The sequence below is a fragment of the Gossypium hirsutum genome, chromosome D02 (genome assembly GCF_007990345.1).
Source record: "Gossypium hirsutum isolate 1008001.06 chromosome D02, Gossypium_hirsutum_v2.1, whole genome shotgun sequence".
Classification (NCBI taxonomy): domain Eukaryota; kingdom Viridiplantae; phylum Streptophyta; class Magnoliopsida; order Malvales; family Malvaceae; genus Gossypium; species Gossypium hirsutum.
This window is the reverse complement of record NC_053438.1, coordinates 44,138,246-44,164,484: the sequence shown is the minus strand read 5'-3', so window position 1 is coordinate 44,164,484 and position 26,239 is coordinate 44,138,246. Positions and strand designations below refer to the sequence as shown.

The following is a 26,239-nucleotide window of genomic DNA, read 5'->3' as shown; positions in this document are numbered from 1 at the left end:
AAAGTACCGTTCTTTAGCAGTGTTTTACATAAAAACGCCACTAACTTTTAAAAACATTTAAAAATATTAAATATTAAATATTAAAATTAAACATTATTAATATCAAAAATTAATTATTATTAAATATATACTTTTAGTCAAAAAGATAGTATTTAATCATATAATAAATTAATATTTTTTAGTCAAAATATTGAAAAATCATGTTAATATTTAAATAGTAAAATTACAAGTTCAAATAGTGCAACTAATTGATTGCAAAAAAAAAATGCACAAGTTCAATATGTACAGTAATAAACTTGAAAATTTATAAACTAAATTGGAAATTCAAAAACCCTTTGAACTTAGACTAAAATGGGTTTACTACATTCACTGTTTACTACATGGGTTTATTGCTTCTATAAACTAAAATTAGACATTGTTGAGGAAATATAGCACATTCTGATAAAGTAATAGGCTAATTGATATTTTACTTCTGAGTAGTGACTTAATTGATTTAATTCACTCACTGCCACTGAAGGTGGTCTCTCCTCTTCAACATGTCTGCCTGTATAAGTGCAAACAGGGCAGGAAATCAGTCCTAATTAAATCAAGCTCTGAACCAGTTGCAAGCAGTTCAGGAGAATTCATGCTTACAAACTTGATTCTATGTTCAGAATAAATGCATGCAAGCAGACATACCTTGCCAGGGTGATCATACAAAGGAGAAAGATCTGAGAATAAAGATGGAACCCCCTGGGAGCACAGAGAAAATATATCATTATTTCACCCCAGAAAATATAACCAGTAAAACTAGCACCATAAAAATTTATACATCGTTTGCATATATACCTTCGTTAGAAGAGGCTTAATATAACTAACTGCAGCTTCACGGAACTTGTCTCCTTGCAGAAAATCAAGTGGTATCCTCTATATTTTGAGAAAACAAAATTCCAATATAAGTCTTGGAAAATTCATCATACATCATAAAGAAAATAGGCATTCATTGACAATGATGCACACAGTAACAGCAATAAGTACAATTCTCATGAGTGAGTATATAACAAAAAGGGGTATGGGATGAAAACAATTTAATTGTCCTTACTACAAGAATCAAAATTCTAAAATCTCTACAGCTAGAAACTTTATTTCAACTAGTCTCTTTTCAACTCATGGTCAAGTACCCACCCCAAAAGGTTGATTTAGGATAATATATTGCAGCTTAACAGAAAGAATGAGGCAAAGATAGTCGTTAGTAAAAGTTGGAGCATATGAAAGTAGAACTTTAACCACCTAAAGTTCTTACAGTTTGTCACATCAAAACATCAATTAAATATTGATTAAATCTGAATATATTGCAGCAATGATGCACATTTAAATCTGAATCTACTGGCTGTAATTTCAAGGAATAAATAAGTTTTACAATATAACTGCAAATGGCGTCATTTTGGGTTAAATGAGGAAAGTGAAACCATCCCTTTGATTTGTCTCTGCATTCATGAAAATACCGGCGCAAACTAATAAACTCAGATGAGACATCATTTCGGAGCAAGGCCAAGAAATTATCAATCATCTTTCTGACGCAAAACACTAGGCATGCTATTATTACCATTGAGTGTAGCAAGATAAATTCGCTTCTCAGCCAGTCCAATATCCGATAGTATCAAATTACCCTGCCGGCAGAAAAATCAAACAGAAAGTAAAAACTCATTTTTAACATCAATTACAATCAAGTAATACAATAAGACTAGATGGTTTTTCTTATGCATATCAGCGACTACTTGGCACAAGAAAATTCGTATGGTGCCTCAGGCTAGTGCTTCAGAATTCTAGAATAATCAAAACATGGTATCTGCTAACTGTTAAGAGAGATTTTTTGGAAGGCCCTAGCTTAGCTTTTACTATAGCAGGTATCTAAGAGGTTCCTACAAACAACATGACCACATTTTGTATCTTTTGAGAAGACAATTTGATCGCATATTAGTACCTCACTGGCCATTAATCTTCGGACGTTATTAGCATATAGTTTTGGATCATCCTTCTCTAGTTGCGAGGGGTAGTAGACAGGTAACCATGTGACCAACATGTGATTAACAAATTGACACAGAAGAAAAACCACATGACGCACCTATGGACGAGGGAAGGGAGGAGTTGCTGTTTCTTAAACTGTATGATTTATAAGTTTAACTTCAAAGGTTACAAGTAGAAAGAACCTATCTGCTAAATTAACTTCAAGTAACGCTTTAAATTTCTCAGAATGCACATAAGACAAAGCACATATTTAGAAAAGTAAGGAAATCTTATATTTGAAGTGCCTTACAACCTCAAATGACAAGAACAAAAGAAATTTTCTTCAAAATGCAAGATAAATATGAACAGATCCATCTGCAGCTAGGTATGCATTACTCCAGCTTAGGCAATAAAGAAGGGCAAGTGACTCACTTCCATCGTGATTTAACTTAAATGTATCAACTGAAAATGCCTTTAACTACAAATTCCAGGTTTCTTGCCAACCTCACTTTGTCCTCGTGGGCAGCAGAGAAAAAAATGAGGACAAAGCAGATACCATATTTTAAAAAGAAAGAAGATTTTAAAAGCAATAGAACAAAACTAGCCCCAAGGTTCATTAACAGAACAGTGTATGACAACATGCACAACAACCTCACCAAAGCTGCTTCACCTACTTTTGAGTATTAAAACTTAAACATAAAGGATGGGAAAAGGAGTGCATACATGTATGCAAGCATCAAAAGGAATTAATCCACAATGAATAAAACAAAGTTTCTGGACTTGTAAAAAAATATATAAAGATTTAAAGGAAACATGTTGGAAAAATGGAACAAATGTACTTGACTGGAGTACTTAATAAGGAACCGGAAAAGAAATTTGCGAGACGTAGCGCAAATATTGCCACGAGAAAAGAAAGCTTTTGACATAAACAAAGTAACTGACCTAAAATGAGGCCACGGATTAAAGTGGAATCATTTCAGCTGATATCAGTTCCAGGCCCCCCAAAACGAGAGCCTCTTGATGTCCTGCTTTAAGAAAACATGAGTTTATATAAGTTTTTGCATGTTTTAACTTTTAATATAAGTAAAAGCATCCAAGTTTACATAGGCAAACTGGAAGGAAACGACTTTGTATAAATTCCGCCATATCTTTAAGTGCATTACTGAAAGAACTTGAATTTTAAGAAGACTGTAACAGATCCACCTCAGAAAATTAAAACCAATAAACAAAAACACAATAACCAACTAGCAGTCAACTTGTCAAGTCAAAGCACTCACGCATAAATCATTGCAAATAAAAACTATACACAACCAAACAAACTTCATAAGGCAATCAAGATAAAGTATAACTTGAAATAAACCATTTTAGAATGATTGACAACTCCAAAACAACTTCACCGTATCAAGAATCAATAATATCAAATGCCAGAAGCTCAAATCAAAATAAATAATAAAAATACAAAAACATAAATATTTCATAACCCAAAGCTACTGATACTAAAATAAACTAAGCATCTAGAAGCTAAACCTAACCTTCTTACATACTAAGTAGCAAAGTTGATCCTAATCCTCTATTACTGAATAAAATAACCAAAGAATCTTAAACATCTTAAATATATATAAAAAAAAAACTGCCAAACCCCTAAAATATTGGAAAGAAGCAAAATCTTTAGATAATTAAATTCCTTGAGCACTTTTTTTACACCCTACATAAAACATAATGCTGGACTCAACTATAAGCACCAAATCTTCTCAGTATTTTCCATCATTCTGCCATTAAAAAAAAATCCTATTATTAACCCCTCTATTTTCTTTCACATATTCCAGGCTTCAGATGCATAGCTGCCTCAATTGTAGCTTTCAACTTATTGCCTTTATTTATCTCTTCTCTAGAAGTTCTAGGAGCAGACTGATCAGCACCAGATGCCTGACAGACTGAGCAATATTCAGCTGTATGACCCATTCCTTTGCATGTTAGACATGGAACTCTTTTAGAGGATCGACTAACACTACTCTTTCAGTTTTATTTTTGTATGTGAAAAAATCAAGAAAAAAAAAGGGTAAAAACAAAAATAGACAATGCAAATTTAAAGAAATATAAAAACTTTAGAACAATATATAAAAAAATATCACTGGCCCTAATTTACTTACTGTAATTGTATTTAAACTTAATAGTTAAAGCATAAAGTATAAACTAAGTTAAAAATTTAAACAAACAAACATAAACCTTTGGCACATGAAAGGAATATGAAAGATAAGCTTTTTTACACAATACTAAAGATAAACAAATTAGAATGACATTGATAAATTAAAAAATAAGAGATATGCAATTAGAATGACAGATATGAAATAAATTTAACTGCTTTTTTTTAATTCAAAACGTAGATGCCAAATGATAAAAGAAAGAGATAATTAAGATATTGAAACCTTTACGGTAGGAGTATTAAACTGGATATGCCGCGACTTCGACGGCAACTACAGCTGGAAAAGATAAGGTGACAAAATAGAGTTTACTTAATTATGTAAAAGTGCCAAGCAAAACCATAGGTCATATTCAGTTTCTGAAACAACAGAACAAACAAGTACAATAAATAAATAAATAAATAAGCCTTGAAAATGACCAGGCTGCAAAAGAACAAGTACAATAAATAAATAAAGGCCTTTTGAAAATTGACGAACTATAACTATTTAAATTTGCAGCAATGTTACCTGAACTTCAATGAAATACACTATAGTATATTAAATGGCTATATGATGTATAATGAACAATGGAAGGGAGAAGCAGAGCAACAGATTGCAATAAACCTCATTTTTGACATGCAACCGTACAAGGACATAATATACTTCGGCATTTAGCCATTTGTTCTTTGTTGGATGCATTGATAAGAAATGTAATGAACATGTAATGTTTACGGGAAAGTTACAAAAGAATACAGCATTTATGACTTATGAGAATGAGTGCTTTCCACTTTGAAACCAATCCTTATAGCCTTGTTGTATATAATAGGTTCTGAATGTTAGAGGTTTTTTTAAAACAGTGGCAGTGATTTTCTAAATAAAACTTACAACAGTGTTCTAAGAGCAAAACTAATAAAATATCAAGACTAAATGAGCCATTTGCAAAGAAAGGAGAGTAGCCCATTTATGACACTTGCACTAGACAAAGCAAAGAAGAAAACCTTGATAGCTCCACCATAAACCATAAGACTTGGCCGATTGAGCCTCCCCATTGCAATAAGTGTACCTGGCATCTAAAGAACTGATAACACTCTAGAATAACTTATTTTTATATATTAATTATGTATTTATTCTGAGTATGATCCTGCTAATTTGAGCTATTTATGATCTTTTATCTCATAGGGACTAAATTTGAGGCAAAAGTAAAATTAAGGGTCAAAAGCGTGAATTTAGAGAGATAAAATGGGCCAATGTGCGACATAAGGAAAAGTTGGTGCCAAAAGTGAAAGCATGGAGGACACAAGGGTTGAAATGCAAAAAAAAAAGATTTTATTCTATTAAACTCTAATTTAATTATATTAAGATAATTAATATTGAGATAATTATTAAGGATTATTTTTAGGATTTTATTTTATCTTTATTTATCTTCAATTAAATGTATTTATCTTTTAGGAATTTAAGTAGGATTAGAATATCTCCCCTAACACTATAAATAGAGGGTGAAGTGACTCAAAAGGGGATCCCATATCTTTTTCTGTAAACACTCTCTCCTCAAAAGTCTAGGCTTTTGTTCTTTTTATATTTCTTTTCAATAAAATCTTTATTTTTATTTTATTTATTTTCTTTTCTACCATAACTATGAGCTACTAAACTCATCTAGCCGAAGGTTGTCAAAAATCCCCAAAAGAGTTCATGAGGCTTAGAATTCGTACTTAGCCTCCTCGTTGAGTATTCATCGTTTCTCCGCACTACAGGGCTGATGCTTCCGTCCATGTCCCTTAAGAAGTAAGTTTTTCAACGTATGCAAAGGCGGTCGCTTTGTATGTTTTGGGAAGGTTGCACAGTTGGTTCGTTAGCTTACTGCGTCAGAGGTTGGCGAGCTCAAGAGACAAAATGGCGTGGGATTCGCCATTGAGAAGCGTTGATCTAGCATAAGACGATCCCACAGAAGCGATTGTTATCTAGAGTCAGGTTCCACTAAATCGTAAGTCTAAATCCTTGGAGCTGGTGATCGTAGGCGTCCTCTTCCACTATAACTGGCTTATTCGGTTTGGGAAGGATCATCTAAAAGCCGAGGATTGAACCCAAGGCGGAACGAGACAACCGGAGGCTAGAATCTCCCTTAAGAATTTCCTTTCTCTCAACTCTATTTTTAATTTCTCAAATTTTCGATTCAATATTCTTAATTCTGTTTTTATTTTATTTTTCGTTTTCAGATCCAAACATTTAATTCTGTTATTTTTTTATTTTATTTTTTTCAGGCACCCAAGTTTTCTTGGGCAAGACTCTGCCTAGGATTTCACGAAACAAGATATTTTACAAGTCTAGTCCCTGAGGATTTGACCCTACTTCCCTTTTACTATTCTTTTTTCATTACTTTTTAGGGATAAGATATTTTTAGTGCTTTCAACGACCATAGGATATTTTTAGTGCTTTCAACGATCGCATCAAGAACTAGCTAGCATTGTTTTAATAGAATGCACCATTGAGAAAGAAAACCTATATCAGACCATAGTTTATGATTGTTGAACTTTAATGAACCACAACTGCATTAACACATAAACTACTTCTACAGCTCTACCAAAGTCCAAACAATCAGAGCCCATGGGAAAATGTCTAAACATTAAATTAATTTGATCACTTCAAATCAATTTTATTTTTTCAATCAAACCAGATGAAGAACACTCTTGAGTTAAATGCAGTTTACATCCTTTTCTTTCCACTTCTCTTTCTCACAATTAAAAGCGATGAGCATATAAATAAATCACATTTATCTTTTTGTTTTTTTTTTCCTTTCACAGTAAGGCAAGTTCATATATAGCGTCAAATCAGGAAAAATAAAACACAAAATGCTTACAAAAGTATTAAAAAGAAAAGGAGAAGCAAAGTTAGAAATAAAGAGCTTACATTTTTATCACAACCGGGAATAGAGATATTGCCATCATACCACTGAACACCCATAATCGTTTCAATACTATCAGCAATCAAATCCCTTGACTGCCAACTGAAGCTCATTCCCCTCGTCCCCATCGAAATCGCATCGCTTACTCCGACCGTATTGAATCTAAACCCAACCATCCCAGCGTCCTCAACACCCCGTTTCACCTCGTTCGACAGCTTCAACAAATGCATGTTGCACAGGTTCCCCTCGTACCACACCGACGAAATTCCCACTTGGGGTTTCAACATGTCGTCTTCTGATAATCCTACCCCGTATAGCATCGCCTAGGACCCGCCTTGTGACTTCGGTTCTGTTACTGTTGAACTATATTTGTTAAGATTTACTGTGGGTGGAGAGGGAGGGTTGGCTGTTACAGCTGCCTGGGATTGAGCCGGTGTGTCAACATCGTCGACTTCCATAGCTGAACCTTGGTCGTCTGGGTCCGTCACGAATTCCATCGGCATCGGCATCGGCATCGGCCTCATCTTTCCCCCCTTTTCTTTAGGCTTCTAGGGATTTCTTTCGATGGTTTAACTTTAATTATTTTTGTTGAAATATCACGCTGAAGTTTTATAGTGTCAAACAAGTCTGTCCAATTGATTATGGATTTTGCGGCAATTAATTTTTTGTAGTGAAACTGTACCGTTTTGAAAAATTTTAATACACAGTTATAGTATTTTTTGTCCAAATGCCTTTATTGCTTATATTTTGCAACATTTATTAGAAAAACACCGCTAATGATTTATTTTTTATATTTAATTATTATATAATTCATATTAATTTTAAATAAATTATTTTTGAAAATTTAAATAATATTTAAAATAATTAGATAAATTTTAAAATTTTTATATAATTTTTTATGTAACAAAACAAAAACAAAAATAAAAAAATTTAAAATATGAAAAAAAACTTTAAAAAACTATAATGATAATTTTAATAAATTAAAATTCATATTATCTCTTTTACAATTATATAATAAATTATTTAACATATAAATTAAAACCCTAATCAGTCATATACCCAAAACACTTTAAAATTATTTTAAATAATAGTATTTTTTCATTTTTAACATATATTTTTCTATGTTTTTACTTTCAATTTTTTTTTACGTGTCATTACTTGTTTTGAAATTTTAAATATTAAATTAAAAATAAATTATATTTTAATTAATACATAGAAACTAGTTAAATAATAAATAGAAGAGGATGAAAGAGTGCATGAGTTGTCGGAAAGAATCCATGATGCCACTTGGATGATGGGTGAGAATATAGGGAACAAACCTTAAATCATAAAACATTAATTGATTAAATATTTTTAAATATAAAAACATTAATTGATTGTATAAAATTTTGCCATTTAACAAATATTAAGTAAACCTTAAATCCTAAACCATTTAATATATATAAAATTTTTCTATTATCTCTTAAATAATTTAAACTATAATCATAATTTTAATATATTAAAATTAATATTATCTCTTTTACAATTATATAAGAAATTATTTAATATATAAATTAAAAAAATACTAATTAATCTAAACTCTAAACCTCTAACTCTTATCCTCTAAACCCTAAATCATAAAAGCTTGCAAAGCTTAGATTTATATTTTTTAACCTTAGGCTAGCCGAACCTGGCCTGTTTTACCATTTAAAATAATAAAAATATAAACAGGTTATATTGACATTATTTTTAATAATTAAATTTAAATATAAAATAATTTTTATTGTTTTTAAACAATCACAGCTGGGACAAGACAAAATAGAAAAAACTCACATTAGGTTTAAAGATAATCAGGCTCGAACTAATACTTCTGTCACGTCAAGGTGACACTTTACCGCTAAGTTATATCCCTTCCCTGCCCCCATCAAGAAATGGAACTTACTAATCCTAAGCCAAAGGATCGGGAAACTCAACAATGCAAACTCTTATTTAAAAAAAGGTATCCCTAAAGCAAAATGAAAATGAAAATTAACCCTGTACTTATTAAAACGTTATGAAACTATTTAATGTCAAATTCTTTGAAAATATTTAAAAAATCAGTATTACTGTTTTCTTATTCCCTCAACAAATATAATGCAACTTTAACAGTTTTAAATACACTGAAACGATTTTAAAGAACCAAATCTTCACACGATTTTGAAGAACCAAATTAATATTATCTCTTTTACAATTATATAAGAAATTAATTAATATATAAATTAGAAAACACTAGTTAATCTATAACCTAAACCTTAAAACCCTAAAACCCTAAACCCTTAACACATAACCTCTAAACCTTAAACCCAAGCCTTTAAATCATAAACCATAAATCATAACCCTTAAACCCATAATCCATAAACCTTAAAATAGTAACTCCTAAATCTTAAACTCTAAACCATATACCCTAAACCAAAAACCTTAAGCTATAGTGATAATTAATTCAATACTTTAAAATTAATACTATCTCTTTTACGATTATATAAGAAATTATTTAATATATAAATTAAAAAACACTCAGTAATGTACCCAAAAAACTTTAAAATTATTTTAAATAATAGTATTTTAATTTTTCCATTTTTAACAAATATTTTTCTATGTTTTTTTTTGCAAATTATTTCAATGTGCCATTATTTTTTTGAAGATTTTGAATATTAAATTAAAATAATTTTAATTTTAATTAATATAAATAAACCAATTAAATAATAAATAGACAGATAAAATGTTTTTTGCGGCGCTTTTCTAAAAATACCGCTAAAACCCCGAGCATTAACGACGCTTTTTCAAAAACGCCGCTAAAACCCCGAGCATTAGCGGCACTTCTTCAAAAACACCGCTAAAACCTTCGAGCATTAGCGGTGCTTTTTCAAAATCGCCGCTAAAGCCCCATGCATTAGCAACGCTTTTTTAAAAACACCACTAAAACCCCGAGCATTAGCGGCGCTTCTTCAAAAACGCCGTTAAAGCCCCATACATTAGCGACGCTTTTTCAAAAACGCTGCTAAAACCCCGAAAACACGTTGGGCTTAGGTTTTTTGTAGCGCTTTTAGGAAAACGCCGCTAATGCTTAATTTTTAGCGACGTTTTTTATCCAATCACCGCTAAAAAGCCTATTTTGGTGTAGTGGTGGTGTGCTGGAGATCCGTGTATCCGATGAGTGGTGATAGTGCCCACTTTTATGTTTCATAGCCCAAGTGCAAAATTACCCTAAATTATAAATATGTTTGTATGTATTGTAATGTATGTATGAATGTGAATATATTTACTTTGTAAATAGGCTATTAAATATGCAAAAGATGTAAAATGTGTCAACTAAGTTGAGGATGTTATAATTATGCTACTTATATGTTTCACTAATGCTTGATGAACTATTTACATGGTAGTTGTTTTAGGCATTCATGAGCTTGTTAAGCTCACCCAATCCTTTCTTAAACCATTGTAGATTAGTTGTGTGCCAGTGTGAGCGATGTGGTTTTTAAGGGGTAATCTAAGCTAAATCTCTAGTAGTTATTCGTAGGTGTTTATTTGCTTATTTGTGTTTTGGGAACTAAAGGCAATGTGGTAGACTATATGCTAGTTTTTACTATGATTTTTAAGTTGTTTACATGGTTATTTTGCTTAGGACTTATGGACTTTCCATTTGAATAATTGGTTTCTTCCTCGGTCATGAGTATGATGTTTTGGACTATTACTTTGGACATTTTAGTGACCATTTGATGAAGTGAATGATACATGATGATTAAACATTAGTTGGTATGAATTATATGCTTGTAATTGCTGTATTTTTTATGGCTGGAGAAAAAGTATTGATATTTGTGTTTTAATATTGATACCTCTATGTTTTTGAAAGTGTAAGAAGTTGGTAACGTAATTTGGTATTGATACCTTATCACAAGTATCGATACTCGGGGTAAAATAATCGATACTTTTCAAAAGGTACTGATAATTTCTGAGACTTTGGCTTTTTTGTGAGAAACAGAATACAAGTTTGGTATCGATTTTCCAATAGGTATCAATACCACTTAAGAAAAATATCGATACCTCACCATAAGTATCGATACCTACGTGACAGTTTTAGAATTTTTTCTGAATGGTACCAATGCATGATTAACTAATATTATTGGACTATTTGATGTATGAATAGCATGTAACAATGAAAATTAAAGAGTATAGTTGTCTTAAACCCATATGAATTATAATATGAAAGACGTTTTTTTCTATAATGACCATTGACTAGTTGTGTCTGACATGAGGCGGTGGTGTGGCATCCTGATATACGGGCTCAGCAACCAGGCCAGGTATAAGGTGTTATAGAGCGAATACCCTCTGTGAAGCCTTTTGTAGGGCAGTTATATTACTAACCAGATTGGAAAATCATGATATGAAAACAAGTGTAAGACCATGTGATTGAGACCCATTGCATCTTATTATGATATGAAAACACTTACAGTGTAGCCTCCGATAAGATGAAGATTTGACTGGCAGATCACGACACATGAATGTGAGTAAGACCATGTGGTTGAGACCTATAGCAAGATATATTTGTATGTATGTTCAAGGTTTTAGCCTTCGATATGGTATGGATCGCGATACATGAAATTTATGTATAAGTCCATAAGGGGGAAACCCATGGAAACTTATGTAAAAGTCTGTCAGGACAGTAAAAACATGGTTTTGTATGATGCCTTTATGATGTATTTTGTTTGGCCCTGGGGGTGTACTCTGCTAAGTATGTTTGGTAAAATACATTATGGTAAATTCAGGACAAATTCTAATTATTCTGTAATAGGTGTTGCTAAGATAAGGTTATGATATGTCCGAGGTTAATTTGGTTGAATTAGATTTCTGAAGTATTTGAATAAGCCTTAAGGAGAAGTCTTGAAAAGAAGTGTGTACTTTTATGTTTAGAGAGGGTATACGCTATGATAATCTATTAGTTTGGGATTTGGGCGTGCTCCCAGATATGATTGAGATACTTATCCATTAGTTTAAGTTTGATTGTATCATGTAAGGTTCAATCTGAGTTATCTGGAATTTTCCATATATGAGTTGTATTATATCTTCTTCTGAAATCATATGGAATTTAGTTATGGTTATCTTGAGTATCTGGGGTTCGATAGTAAAGTGGTATGGATTTCACTTGAATGATTTGTATTGTTCAATATTAGAGTGTAGTGGTAGGGTATCGAACAAGAATTTGATTTAATTTGTAAACTGATGGTATTTAAATTTGTGTAAGTATCCACTAGTGATTAGTATTAGTGAAAACCATTCTGGAATAAGTGTATGTGTGAAAAAGATGGTCTTTATGAGGTAAACTCTGAAGATATATATTCTTTGAAGAATACTTTTTTGGTTTTACGAAAAAAAGAGATTAATGTATTGTCTGGAAGGATCTTAAATAAGTCAGGTAGTTAAGAAAGATTTTGAAGGTTAATAGTATGGTAATTGATGCGTAAGGGTAAGCCTAAAACTGAAAATGTATCCACCCAAAACAAAAGTAAGTTGTTAAGAAGAATAGCTAGTGTACTAGAGTCCTTCATATATTATAAAAGTATATGCCAACGAAAATTTTAGGCTAACTCTCACTAAGTCCTCCTAAATTTACAAGTGTTATGTTATTGCTTCAAGTAATGATGATAAGAGTCTGGGCCAAGAAGGATGATGTTAGGAGTAGGCCGAGGTAGCGGCGAACTGGGTTATTACGCATACAATGGAAAAGTGGTGCATTGTAACATTACACCCTAATAGTCAATTCTTAGTAAATGTTTTTGTTGAAATGAACTGTATTTGGTCAAATGTAATATTTTATTTCTAAACACTATCTTTTGTTTCTTTAATAATGAATCTTTAAATGAAATAGTAAGAAATATGTTTTAAGTAAAAAGTGTTGCTCAACTGTGTGTAAATTTTCTTTGGTATTATATGTAGCAATTCCTGAGATCTGGACTCGATGAATCGGGTCGGGTAAAGGGTGCTACACGTAAATTTTGCATTGTGTGTTTATTTTGTGCTTTGACATCCCAAGAAACTTGTGCATCCCTCGTCACTTGCTTCCACATCAATTGGGCCATTATATCTTCATCCTACACACTTAATTAAACATATCAGTGCAACCTAAGGCTCGTGTCAACCTATAGATCACAACACTTAAAAAATGTGTTAAAAACACTTATTTTATTAATATTTAATCCTAAAGCCTAAATACCAAAAACATAATATAAAATCCAAAATTGCATAGAAAACAAGCTCCTTAAATGTGGAATTGACTCGAATTAACTACTATATTTGATGGCAGGTCAACTATCCTACCCAATATTTGTTTACTTGCCAATCACTAGAGGACTAATCCATTTGAACAAATAAATACCTCCAAGGCAATATCCCTTCCATTACAGTTGTTGCATTGAACCCGTTTATACCAATTCCGTAACGCCCTCAACCTAACCCAATTTACCAAGTCTGAATCTTTGGTGTTACTAGGCGATGCAAAACATTTAGTAAAAAAGTTTATCATTTCTTCTTTAAGTTTGTTATTTGAAATACAAAAGAAAATCTCAACATCTTAAAATTTTTTAAATGGAGTACATGTTAAACGTCTGATTACAACTCATCTGATTCATGACTCTACAAGTTAGAAAATTATTTAAGATAGACTTGAAAGACAAATTTCAAAGTTGTGCCACTAGTCCTCTATATGCATAATAGCCCAATCAGCCACCAGCTTGGTATACTCATGGCGTTGTCCCTCCAAGCGAAGCTGTTTCTCAACAAACCTGAAAAGAAGTAATAACCTTGTAAGTACAAAAGTACTTAGTGAGCTCATTGACAGTACCTTGGCGTAGTCTTGTAATACTTTAGGACTTTCCATGGACCAACTTCTACTCTGCGCCATATGATACGGCTAATACCTTACGATCTTATAACGCTCATACGCACCAAATATCATACCCTTCTCATTCTTAATCTTTCATATCTTGTTACTAAGGAAATCCTTCTATTCAATTCATGAATATCTTATTTCAAATCAACTGTTTGCTGACATTATCTTAGGTGGATACATAGACACGGTGAATACTTACGCAACATTTCATACATGTGGTTCAATCTCAAACCTACCCTGATCTAATTTTGTGCACATATTCATATTGATAATTTATCGCGTATAACATTTAAATGAACTTTATATCATGCTATACAGAATCTCATAATTCAAAACAAAATTAATTCAGATTCAGAATAATTTTGGAAGATGTGATACCCCTTACTTTTCTTGCTTATAGATCATCATAACAGACACCCTTCTTGACATACAAATATTCATCTTTTTTTCATAAAAATCCCTTAAGACTTCCTTCCACTCTTATTCTAGAGCATATCAATATCTTATCTTGGTTATACACATTACAAATGTTCTAGAACTTACTCATATCTTACCACAAAAACAAACATTCAGACTTGTAACTTACCAGATTTTCCTAACAGTCCATGTCACTTTGACTTAGAAAAATACACCTTACTAGCAATCAGATAGAACACGCCACTAAGGTTATCCATTCATTGTTCGCCACAAGGGCAGCTCTTAAGAGTGCGCCACAAAGGCGTTCCTTACAGATTTTGCCACAAAGGTATTCCTTCCATATTCCACCACAAAGGCTTTCTTTCATATTACGCCACAAAGGCTTTCTTTCCTGATGTGTTTATGACATGGATTTGCCTAAACTCATGTTATGTGAGGTTTGCCCATCATCGTCCTGAGAACTCCATTGGTAAATCACCATCATTTAGTTCCTTTCAAAAAATGCTATGGCCATTGAATTTTCCTTTTAGCGATCATGTTTAAAGCCCTAATGGACCTTTTTAAACTTCACCACGATGAACAGACACATACATAGTTAATTGATTCTTCATTCATTGACACTATTTAAGACTTCACATTTTGATCCGTTAGCAACACCTAAATAACTCACACCTCATCACATACATTCCATTTGTGCTCATACAATCATAATTCATCATCATAATACTTATCACATGCTTAACTTGTCAGATTCCATACGGACTAGCGTACAAGACCTAGTAAACATTCATACAATAGTATAACCTTCTTATTATACTCTTTTATGATAGTTTCATAGTTTATTTGATTTCTACAAAATTATCTAGCATAAATGGTATATGTGTAAGATTCAATTTAGAGACTCACCTAACAACCATTGATAACAGCTAGGACTCCAGATTCATCATCCAATAAGAAACTCAACAACCGCTACTTATAAAACATATGAACACCATTAGAACTCATTCATATAACTTTTACCATCATTCAAAACTCAGATAACGACCATGCAAAGCCTTAGTTCTTTATCTTACTATTCACGCACATAAAAACAAACTTACTCTTTTAGAAGTCAACATGCAAGATCATAATACTTACCTAGGATGTTAAACAACCCTCTACGTGCACTCAGATCCTTTGTTTCAACTCAATCAAGAAAAATCTACACTCAACTCCAAGGCAAATCAACAATGGTGTTTTAAATAGAAGAAACAAGATAACTTTCTTTTCTTCTCAAGCCCTTTTCAATATATATAAATAAAAACTTATGTTCTCTTAGTGGAACTTAACACGTGTCACAAACTTTTGAGGTTGCCTTTGTTAATGGTTTATAGTTGTAGATAAATGTATACAAGAATCCAATATCTTTAAATATATATTTCATCCCTTCGTTTATTCCTGACCATCTCGTTAGAACTTAACTAGCACAATAACTAAACAAACTTGGTGTACTATACCTTTAGCGATACCGATTTTACCCCAAAATCCCTTAATACTCATTTCAATCTTTTCTTCTTTACATCTCCACAAATTCAGAGAACAATCCTTACCTGATACTCTAACATTAACTATGCGTCTGATGTATACGCCAAGAGCATTAATTGGGCGAATCAGATTGCACCACATAGACTACTTTCAGGTTACGCACCAAACTAAGGTCCCACCAAAATTAGGTGTTACAAATTCCTTATAACATCGAAATCAGGTGGATTCCCCTAGTTGACATACTTGCATTTCAAACACTTCTACTCGACAATCTTATCCTCGTAATTTGACGGATTCTCTTACTATCTTATTTGTTTGCACTCTCAAATGTTTCATGAACATTCTATAATATTTCTCGTCATACGAGTCAATCTGTGATTTCCACTTTTTATTCCCTGATGGCTTCCTAGCCTATCATCCTAACAGTCTCCATATGTTGCCATGTTTACTATCCTAACGAACTTCATATGTTGTCATAGCCCCAGCTATGGTCTTACACACTATGATCCCATGTTTATTGTCCTAGTGGACTTCCAATTATGATGAATCAATCAACCTCTTCCGAGGTGTTGCCCCAAAGAACTAGTCGATAACCACCTTTGTAGTGCTGCCCCAAAGAATCGATAGACCATCGTCATAGTGTCGCTCTAGTGAGCTAGTCAATATCATTCCACAATGTCACCAAACTCCCTTCAATCCTCTTATCAATCCGCCCATTCCTCCGTATTCGCCAATTATTCCTATCTCCGTCTATCTCGTCAAGGTAAATTCCCTTCGCACTCCGCATGCAATTTAAACATGTATTTCATAGAATTTATTGTACTAGTTACTGTTGTAACGCCCTGACTTCTTAATTTTGTTTTTACAGATTCTATCATAAGTTAATACATGCTTTAGTGGTTAAGGGTCTTGGGCGTTAGGGGTGAGTCGTGGGTTCGAGTTCTTGGGGAGAGCTTTGTGCTCATTAATAGTTGTTTTTTTATTGTTGTTTAGTGGAATTTGAATTTAAGTTGACTTTTAATGGGATGAGAGTGTGGGGAGTTATAGGGATGAGAGTGTGGGGAGTTATAGTTGGTTTTAATTTTTAATTTTAATTTATTTAAAAAATAAACAAAACAACTCTTTCCCTCAATCCCACGTTCCTTTTTCTTTCTTTTCCAGTTTTAATATTTTCTTTTCATTTACTCTCTTCTTGCGCCATCGTCAGTTTGGAATTTGGGAATTTTTTTAATGTTTTTTTTGTTACTCTATGTTATTTGATTTCTTGCAATTGTAAGGCTGCTCATTTGGCTTCTCCAGCTTCATGTGTCTTAGGTGATGTAAACGGTCCTTTAATCGTTTAATTTTAGAGTTATGGGATGCTATAGGTGGTGTTATTTTATAGTCATTAATTAATTAATTCTGTATTTAGGTGAAGTTCGTGAGACGTTGGGTGCTCCTTCAACATCATAATTTTGTGTGGTTACGGTTTGAATAAAAATAAGATTATGGAAAAGTTTTTGGTGATTAGAAGGTTTCGATTCTTGTTCAACTCATGCCTCGTTACCATTTTAATCATTTTTTGTCATGTTTAGGCCTCGGGGGTATTGTGGTTGCATTTCTGTCAGAATCAAATCAGGTGTGCAACACGAAACTCGAAAAACGATGATCGACGAAAGCAAAAAATTGGGCCTGTATAATTCTGATTTTGTAAAAGGATTTTGCATGTTTGTATCTATATAATTCTGATTCTGTAAAAGGTTTTACCTCTGTATCTGTTCTCTATGAGATTGAATCTGAATTTCTTTTTATATACACGTTACACACTGAGTTTCAAAACTCACTCTTTATTTGTTTGTTCTATTCAGGTAACCTTCAGATTTAGACGGGTTAGTGCGACGGAAGCTCTGTGGTAACCACATTTCCATAAAATTTCATCCTTTTAAAATTAGTTTAAACTTTTCTAGTTTTTGAGAGTTTTGTAATTTTGGGACTTTTTGGGACTGCTTTTGGTTTTGGATTTTATTTTGGTTTTCTAAGCATCACAATGGATAAAATAATTTTTCTGAAAATGACAACTTTTCTGAAATAACAATTTTCAAGAACAATTTGATTTGCCAAAATGTGATATTTTAAAGAAACTCCACTGCAAAACATTCAATTTAATATAAAGGTGTAACGAGCAACGATTTTAAATCAAATAAGTCTTTCAATAAGTTTTCCAAACAAATTGGATCTACTAAGTAACAACAGCTATGATGATTTGTGAGTGATAAAGAAGTTGTTTTTAAATTCTCTTCGTAATAGTTCTAGATTCGACCATAACATCTAGGTTACGTTTGAGGTGTTACATTTAGTGGTATCAGAGTCGAGTTGTAAAACTTGGGCTGTAAAATTTTGGGTTCAAAATTTTATTTGTAAAAACTAGTTTTCGAGCAAAGTTTATTTTTACAATTTGAAAAGCATGTGGACATCGAGTCTCCGACGCTGATCCTATAAATATTTCTAAACTTAGAAATATTGTATTTAGAAAACTCTGAACTGTTTAAAACTGCATATAGTTAGTAAGAGACTGGAAATTCTAAACTTTCTGAACTTTCTGAAACTATTTTTGATAATTATTTGAAGCATAACATATTGCTAATAAACACTGAAACTGATTCATAAAACTTCATGACCGAATTTGAATTTTGAAGAGGAGCCAGTTCAGATTTTGGATTAGGATATTAAAGTTTTGAAGAAGAAATCTATTCCGTTAGTGAAGGTTTTGTGGTGGAATCATAGCACTGAGAAAACCACGTGGGAACCTGAGGACTCGATCCGTAAGCAGTATCCGTATCTATTTGAGTCAAGTAAATTTCGAGGCTGAAATTTCTTTTAGGATGGTAGAGTTGTAAGGCCCTGACATCTTAATTTTGTTTTTACAAATTTTGTCATATGTTAATATCTATTTCAGTGGTTAAGGGTCTTCAACGTTAGGGGTGAGTCGTGGGTCCGAGTTCTTGGGGAGAGCTTTGTGCTCATTAATACTTGTTTTTTTTGTTGTTTAGTGGAATTTGAATTTAAGTTGACTTTTGAGTGGGGGATGTCTGTTGCTTAATTATAGGGTTGGGAGTATGAGGATTTATAGTTCGTTTTAATTTTTAATTTTAATTTATTTTAAAAAAACAACTCTTTCCCTCAATCTCACGTTCTTTTTTCTTTCTTTTCCAGTTTTAACATTTTTTTTCATTTGCTCTCTTCTTGCGCCATCGTCAGTTTGGAATTTGGAAAAAAAATTTTAATCTTTCTTTTGTTACTCTATGTTATTTGATTTCTTGCAATTGTGAGGCTGCTCATTTGGCTTCTCCAGTTTTGTGCGTCTTAGGTGATGTTAACGGTCTTTTAATCGTTTAATTTTGGAGTTATTGGATGCTAAATGTGGTTTTATTTTGTAGTTGTTAATTAATTAGTTCTGCGTTTAGGTGAAGGTCGTGCGACGTTGGGCGCTCCTTCAACATCATGATTTTGTATGGTTGTGGTTTGAATAACGGTAAGACTATAGAAGAGTTTTTGGTGATTGGAAGGTTTCAATTCTTGTTCAACTCGTGCCTCGTTACCGTTTTAATCATTTTTTTTGTCGTGTTTAGGTCTCGGGGGTATTGTGGTTGCGTTACTATCAGAATCGTATCAGGTGTGTAACGAGAAACTTGAAAAATAATGATCGAAAAAAGCCAAAAATTAGGCCTGTCGATGCCACACGGCCGTGTTTGAGACGCAGTTGTATGAGAGGTGTGTGTGACACACAAACTAGGCCATTTTAGGCCGTGTCGGTCGTGTACCAAGCCATGTGGCCCACACGGGCAAGCTACACAGGCATGTGGGCCCAAATTTCAAAATTTTTCCCAAGGGACGTACATGTCATCTTGATTGACTATGGGGCTTCCGTAGGGACGGTATGTGTGGTATAAGAATTAAAGCATGAAAGTTGCTACTTTATTAGATTGAAATTGAAGTAAATAACATTAATATGAGTATTATGAAATACAGTGTGTATGATTTATTCTATTATGCATAAGCATGTTTAGTATCTCTTATATGGGCATGCATGATATGTTAATTCTGATATATGGTAATCTATTTTATCTGATATTCTGTCTGTATCTGGCTATGAGGCGGGATTTGTATTATGAGGAGGAAGTGTTCTGTGTGAGGCGATATCTCGGCATTATACTGGCAGCATTGCTGCAATTATTTCTAAAAAGTGTTGTATAGACACTATGCGGTGTGTAGGGTTGGGTGGGTGTTTTTTGTACCCCATGTGGTGTTATAGGATGGTCGGAGTTGGTGTGTAGAGCATGGGGGTAGGATTTTGCATATTTGTATCTGTATAATTTTGATTTTGTAAAAGGTTTTACATTATATCTGTTCTGCATGAGATTGAATCTAAATTTCTGTTTGTATACACATTACACACTAAGTTTCAAAACTCACTCTCTGTTTGTTTGTTCTGTTCAGGTAACCTTTATACTTAGATGGGTTGGTGCGACAGAAGCTCTGTGGTGACCACATTTCTGTAAAATTTCATTCTTTTAAAATTAGTTTAAATTTTTCTGGTTTTTGAGAGTTTTGTAATTTTCGGACTCTCTGGACTTTTTGGGACTATTTTTGGTTTTGGATTTTATTTTGGCTTTCTAAGCGTAACAACTGATAAAATGGTTTTTCTGAAATTGACCACTTTTCTGAAATAATGGTTTTCAAGAAACAATTTGATTTGCCAAAATATGACATTTTAAAGAAACTCTGCTACAAAATATTCGGTTTAATAGAAAGGCGTAAACGAACAATGATTTTAAATCAAATAAGTATATCAATAAGTTTTCCATACAAATCAACCTACTAAGTAACAACGGCTACGATGATTTGTAAGTAATAAAGAAGTTGTTTTTAAATTCTCTTCGTAACATTTCCAGATTCGGCTATAATATCTAGGCCAGGTTTGAGGATTACAACTGTAGCATACAGTACGCCATTCATTTATTCATCAAATCACAAGTTTTAAACACAACTCAGAGCAAACATGGATATAGATCAAGCAAATAACACAATATCACCTATCACTCAAAGTAAATATAGAACCTAACCTTACTTCATTTATCCTCGCCGGCTTAGCTTGTCTAAATGCCAGAGCCTCTTCCATCCTAGCAGCTAAGCATGACAACCATTTATCGGTTAAATCGAAGGTATTCAAACCTTGAAAAATCCAGAATTCATAATTATACAAAAACTTTTCGAGATTTCTTACTTTTCTTTCCTTTAATCCACGAGCACAGAGAGGCTTAGGGCCTTACCAGCTTATCAAATTCTCGGCTTCCCAAACTCGAATATCACATTTACGACCTCATGCGAAACTTTCTTGAACTTCTTATTCTTCTTCAGAAAAATTGAAGAATACGTTGTAAACGAGAAGAAGATTACTAGTTAATTCAAGAGAATTCTTTTCTCTCCACCCATATATATATCATAATTTGCACAGTCTCTGGAATGACAGAAATGTGCAAGTGTACACAATCGCAACAAGTAATAAAGTGACAAGTAAATGTCGAGTTATCGTACCCACAGGGACTGTGAAAATAATTATTTATGAATGCTAATTAAAACACTTTGGTGAAGAAAAATACTTTGTTTGAAGAGGGTGAGTAAAAACTAAGATTTTAAACTAAGTAAACTAAATAAATAAATCTCAAATGCACGATTTCAAAATACGATTTTAATCAAGATGACATAATTATGTTAGATTAATTACATTTCTTAACTTAGAATTATTAAACTCATGTTTATATTGTTACGAATAAGTTCACGGCAACTCGGTAATTTGCTAACTTATGAACATACTCACCTACCAAAATCCATTTATCTCTTGACTATATCCATATGTCAATTCAACCGATTAAACAAATCTTAATAGGCAAATATGTTATTGAACATACATACTTATTAAATTGAAATAATCTCTTGTACATATCCCTATGTCAATTCAAACAATTAACTCGATTTAATAAGCACATAAAAGACTATGTGAGGTAACAAAGTATCCTTACCTCGAAATAGTTTAATCACAATAATCCTGCAAGTTATGCAAGGCAAATGTATCGTCAGATACCGTTGCTAATCTAACCTTCAGCTACCTTAGATGACTAAACATGCACTGATTAAGTACTGTGTCCATTAATTACAATTTCAATCCGTTTAAATAATTAATTCATTAGTTACCTAACAATTGTAATGCAAGAATAACTTAGTCATGATTTTACTTAATCAAGCATCTTACCGATGCCTATAACAACATAAACACAATTTCAATAATTTTAACAAATGAAATGCAATCAACCTAACATGAATTAAATTCAAGCTAGATTGATTAAATAAACCATTCCTACAACATAAATATTCATAGATATGTTCAGCATAACAACAACAAAAATTAAAGAGATAGGGAATAAGAATCAAATCCGGTGTTTTTCCGTGGCTTGACTAGTTGCTCCGTTCTTCCTTCTTCGTTGTCCTCGTCAACCAAGGCTGCTATGAACACTTAATTGCTGCTCCAAATAGCTGATGAATTCCCCTTTCCCAAGAGGAGAAATCGACAAGAGAGCAAGGGAATTTTGGAATGGAAAAGAAGAGAGAAAGTGGAGAGAAGAGAGGAAAGATGTAAATGTTTGAGGTGTGTTTTTCAAATGACCAGCCTAAAGGGGTTTTTATAACTGAGGAGGGCTGTTAAAAATAGCTAAAATTATCAGCCAAAGAACCCTCCCTTGGCCAGCCACACATGTGGCAAGGTTGATAGTTTCAACTTTGCTAATTTAGGCTTGGGCCAAATCTATAAAGCAACCAATTGTGGAGGGGTTTGAATGCAACTTGAACAAGTCTTCAATGGCCTGTTTGCAAGCTTAAATAATCAGCTAATAAGCTGATTTGGGCAAGCTCTTGGGATGGTTTTTAGGCTGTCCATTTCTTGGTCGGTTCAGTTCAATTGGACCACTTTTTCATAATTAATTAATAATAATTTATTAACCCAAATTAAATTGGATATAAATTAAAATTAATTATATTATGAATTAATACATATAATTTTGGACCGTCTTAGGCTTAAATTTAGTTCGACTAGATACTTCAAATTGCTTTTTGGTTTTGCGCTTTTGGCAGTGTCTGCCGAGCCATTTTTTGCCCTTTGTGCAAATCAGTCGAAAATAACCAAAATTCATCAAAATTAATTATAAAATTAACTAAAATTCACCATGTTCATATTTTAAGTGCACTTTAATTATTTTGTAAAAATTAATTATTTTTTCGACAAGAATTTTATCGAAAATGTATGATTTTAAGTTAAAAATGGTATTTAAAAATGTGTAAATTTCTGTGTTTCCAGTCTCTTTAGTCCATTGTAGCCATCTATTGCTAATTATTCTATCTCCCACTAAGGAGTCAATCCTTTCCAATCTAACTAAACTAGAATTGAAATTCAACTATTCATAATTCAGCCATTAAAATTTTTAAATTTTCCAATAAATCCCTTCATCTTATCATTCTATTCAAATAACTCCTAACTTTACTTTTGGGACATAAGAGAAAATCGAGTGTGACATAGAAAACATTGAACAAATAACATCATCATGTCTTTCTAGATTTTTTTTCCTAATCTTAAATTAATTCTTTCTTCTAAAGTTGCTAAGTGGTGATTATGATTATCATTGAAGTAACAAACAACCCAAACACCTTTTTCTATCGTAAAATAAATTTTAGCTTGACAACTTGTCCTTGTCTCTAAACGATTAATTTTTTTCACTTTGCCAACATCTTTGTATTCATGATACACAGATTTCGAGCATAAAAATCCACGTTGTCTTATAGGTTCAATCATACTTCGCCTCTTATTCCCTCTTCGAATACTAAACCCCTTACTCAAATAAAATTGATTATAAAGATTATAAGTCTCTTCTTCGGAATGCACTTTCAATTTCACTTTTATTTCTCCAATGGACTTTATCTTTTCTCAACAAGATGAACTATTTCTTCTTGATTTGTCTCCATAAATGAAAATTATAAATTAAAAAAACCTAGGAAGAAATTTTTGATCAAATATCTAATAAAAAATCATTATAATACAAGAAATCGTTAAAAAAATTAAAAAATCAATTAAAATCTAATAAAAAGAAAATCATGTAGATCTTTTTTTTCCCACTAAGCTAAATCATTATTATTAAAAATACAATAGTTTCAAAGATTTTAGATACAACTATATTTCAAATAAATCAAAATCAAGTGGAAATACTTAACATCCCAAACAAACACAGTTCCACACCAAACTAAAAAAGAACATCTCTAGAACATGTACATGATCACTAACTAGAAAATCTCCATGATTTCCAATGGTGTAATGTATATTTAATTTAATCACATATCTAATAAAAAAACAAAACAAAAACTTCAATCAATAGCAGTAGCCAACAACTTTGAATCATTATATCTTCTTATTTTTCATGATTCAATCATCATCATCATTATCGTATCTCCTTAAAGTAATTGTGAAAATAGAAGCTGTTAAAATTAAAACTTACCTTCAAACAACAATTGAATAGCAATAGTCACCAATTGCCAAGAAATCTTGTCCACAAGAAGTTAAAAAAAAAAAAGTTCAGGGCAGTACCGAGAAAAACAACAATTGAATAGCAGTAGCCAACAGTTACAGAGAAGTGCAAAGAAATTTTTAGTTAGGGTTGAGTTGTGGTGGAAATTTTTTAAGTTAATTTTAAGGATTTAAGGTTAAAAAGTTAATAAAATGAGGTGTCAATAACATGAAAATGATACTGACATGTCATTAAATAATTAGAAAGTGATACAAATGACGTGATGCCATTGTTTCATATAAATTTTCCCCTATTTTAAAATAATTTTGACAAATAGTGCAAGTTTAAAAAAATAAAAATTTTAATTTAAGACTAAAATAATTTTTTTATATAAAAATGGAATTCAAAATAAATCATTGTACCTAAAATTAATAATCATCAGCCGTGTTTTCTTTCAATCTTTGAAATGGCAAGGGCATTATGGCAATGAAATTCAGACACAAGTTAGTATTTATTTATTTAATGATAAGTTTAAATTTTAAAATAAAAAATTTAAATTTTCCAAAGAGATATGAAAAAAAATTAAAAAATAATTTTTTAATTTATACAATTAATTACACCAAATATTTCTAAAGAATTAAATTTTCTTTTGGTGAATTAAATAATAAGGTAAAGCTTGAACAACCAACGTAATTGGCGGAACTCGAACCCATGCCATACCTTAGACAATGAACACCTTAACCATCAGGCCATTACATAGGGTTCCTAAAGAATTAGATTTTAAATTAATCTTTAAATTTTACACATTTTCATTTAATCCTATACTAAAAATTGTTTCTATCAGATACTTCCATCTAGGGCTGAGCGTTCGGTCGAATCGAATGAAATTTTTTTTAATTAATTGAGTTGACGAATCATATTTTATCATTCTAACTCAATTTGAAATTTTCTTGAATCGAGTCGAGTGAGATGGAATTTGAATTGAATCGAATCAAATCGAATATATTTTTTCGAGTTAAATTAAAAAAAATTTAGGTCCTTGTAATTACTGTCACCCACCGTAATCAAATTTGTTATTAACTTTTATCCTCTTATAATTTATTTATTAATCTTTTATATACGGGTTAACTTATTTGCTTGCTTAGTTGCTTCAATTATTTTCTAATTCTTGTCACTATGTATTTTGAAATTAAAAAAATATATTAAATGTAAAAAATGTGATTTTTTTAATAAAAATTATCTTAAAGATAAAATGAAAAATTGATACCAACATAAAATTTTAAGATGAATATTTTATGGCATCATCAATAATTCAATTTTAGCAAAAATTTATAAAGATTCAATATGATAAAACAATTCAATAATATAAATAGTACAAAATATGAAATTTAATTTAATAATATAAATAGTAAATATATATAAAATTATTATTATTTAGGTTTAGGAATTTTTTTGGATTATTTTAATTTTTTATTTGGAGGTAAATGGTGAGAAGTAAAAGTTTAGAGAGAAAATAAAATGTTTTGAATGTTGAGCGAGTAAAATTTTGGGGGGAAATAAACGGGAAAAGTAAAATTTTAGGAGAGAAATACTCAAAAAAAATATGGGAATGGGGGAATGGGTTTGGGGTAAAAGGGGGAGGGGATGTGAGATGGGATGGGATGGGAGGAGAGCAAAAGTTATGGGGGAAAAGTGGGAGGGAATAAAAGTTTTGGGAGGAAAGTGAAGAGGTTTAGTAGTTTGGGTAATA

The 26,239-nt window shown here is 31.9% G+C and overlaps 1 protein-coding gene across 10 annotated transcripts; it reads right to left on the bottom strand.

Moving 5' to 3' along the window:
- Nucleotides 1-316: 316 nt before the first annotated feature.
- Nucleotides 317-7,662, bottom strand: LOC107908457 (dihydroxy-acid dehydratase, chloroplastic). Of its 10 annotated transcripts, XR_001687030.2 has the most exons (7): nt 7,071-7,660; nt 4,413-4,466; nt 2,929-3,011; nt 1,586-1,649; nt 829-906; nt 679-732; nt 317-544 (listed from the first exon to the last, which is right to left on the bottom strand). XR_001687030.2 is itself a non-coding variant. In XM_016835627.2 (4 exons), exons 1-4 carry the CDS (start codon nt 7,383-7,385, stop codon nt 503-505), a joined length of 489 nt encoding a protein of 162 aa, XP_016691116.1. In that variant the 5' UTR covers nt 7,386-7,659; the 3' UTR covers nt 317-502. The 10 variants fall into 10 exon arrangements, 1 of the variants encoding a protein (XP_016691116.1); XR_001687027.2 differs by having other exon boundaries at nt 1,586-3,011; nt 7,071-7,662; XR_001687031.2 differs by having other exon boundaries at nt 829-1,649; nt 1,964-3,011; nt 7,071-7,661.
- Nucleotides 7,663-26,239: the final 18,577 nt, after the last annotated feature.

What these genes read in the sequence shown, in the direction of transcription:
- LOC107908457 (XM_016835627.2), bottom strand. Translation starts at nt 7,385, where the DNA reads ATGCTATACGGGGTAGGATTATCAGAAGACGACATGTTGAAACCCCAA. An exon ending in TTAAGCCTCTTCTAACGAAG is followed by an intron (nt 733 to 828) that starts GTATATATGCAA and finishes CTGTGCTCCCAG; the next exon opens with GGGGTTCCATCTTTATTCTC. An exon ending in TGTATGATCACCCTGGCAAG is followed by an intron (nt 545 to 678) that starts GTATGTCTGCTT and finishes GCACTTATACAG; the next exon opens with GCAGACATGTTGAAGAGGAG.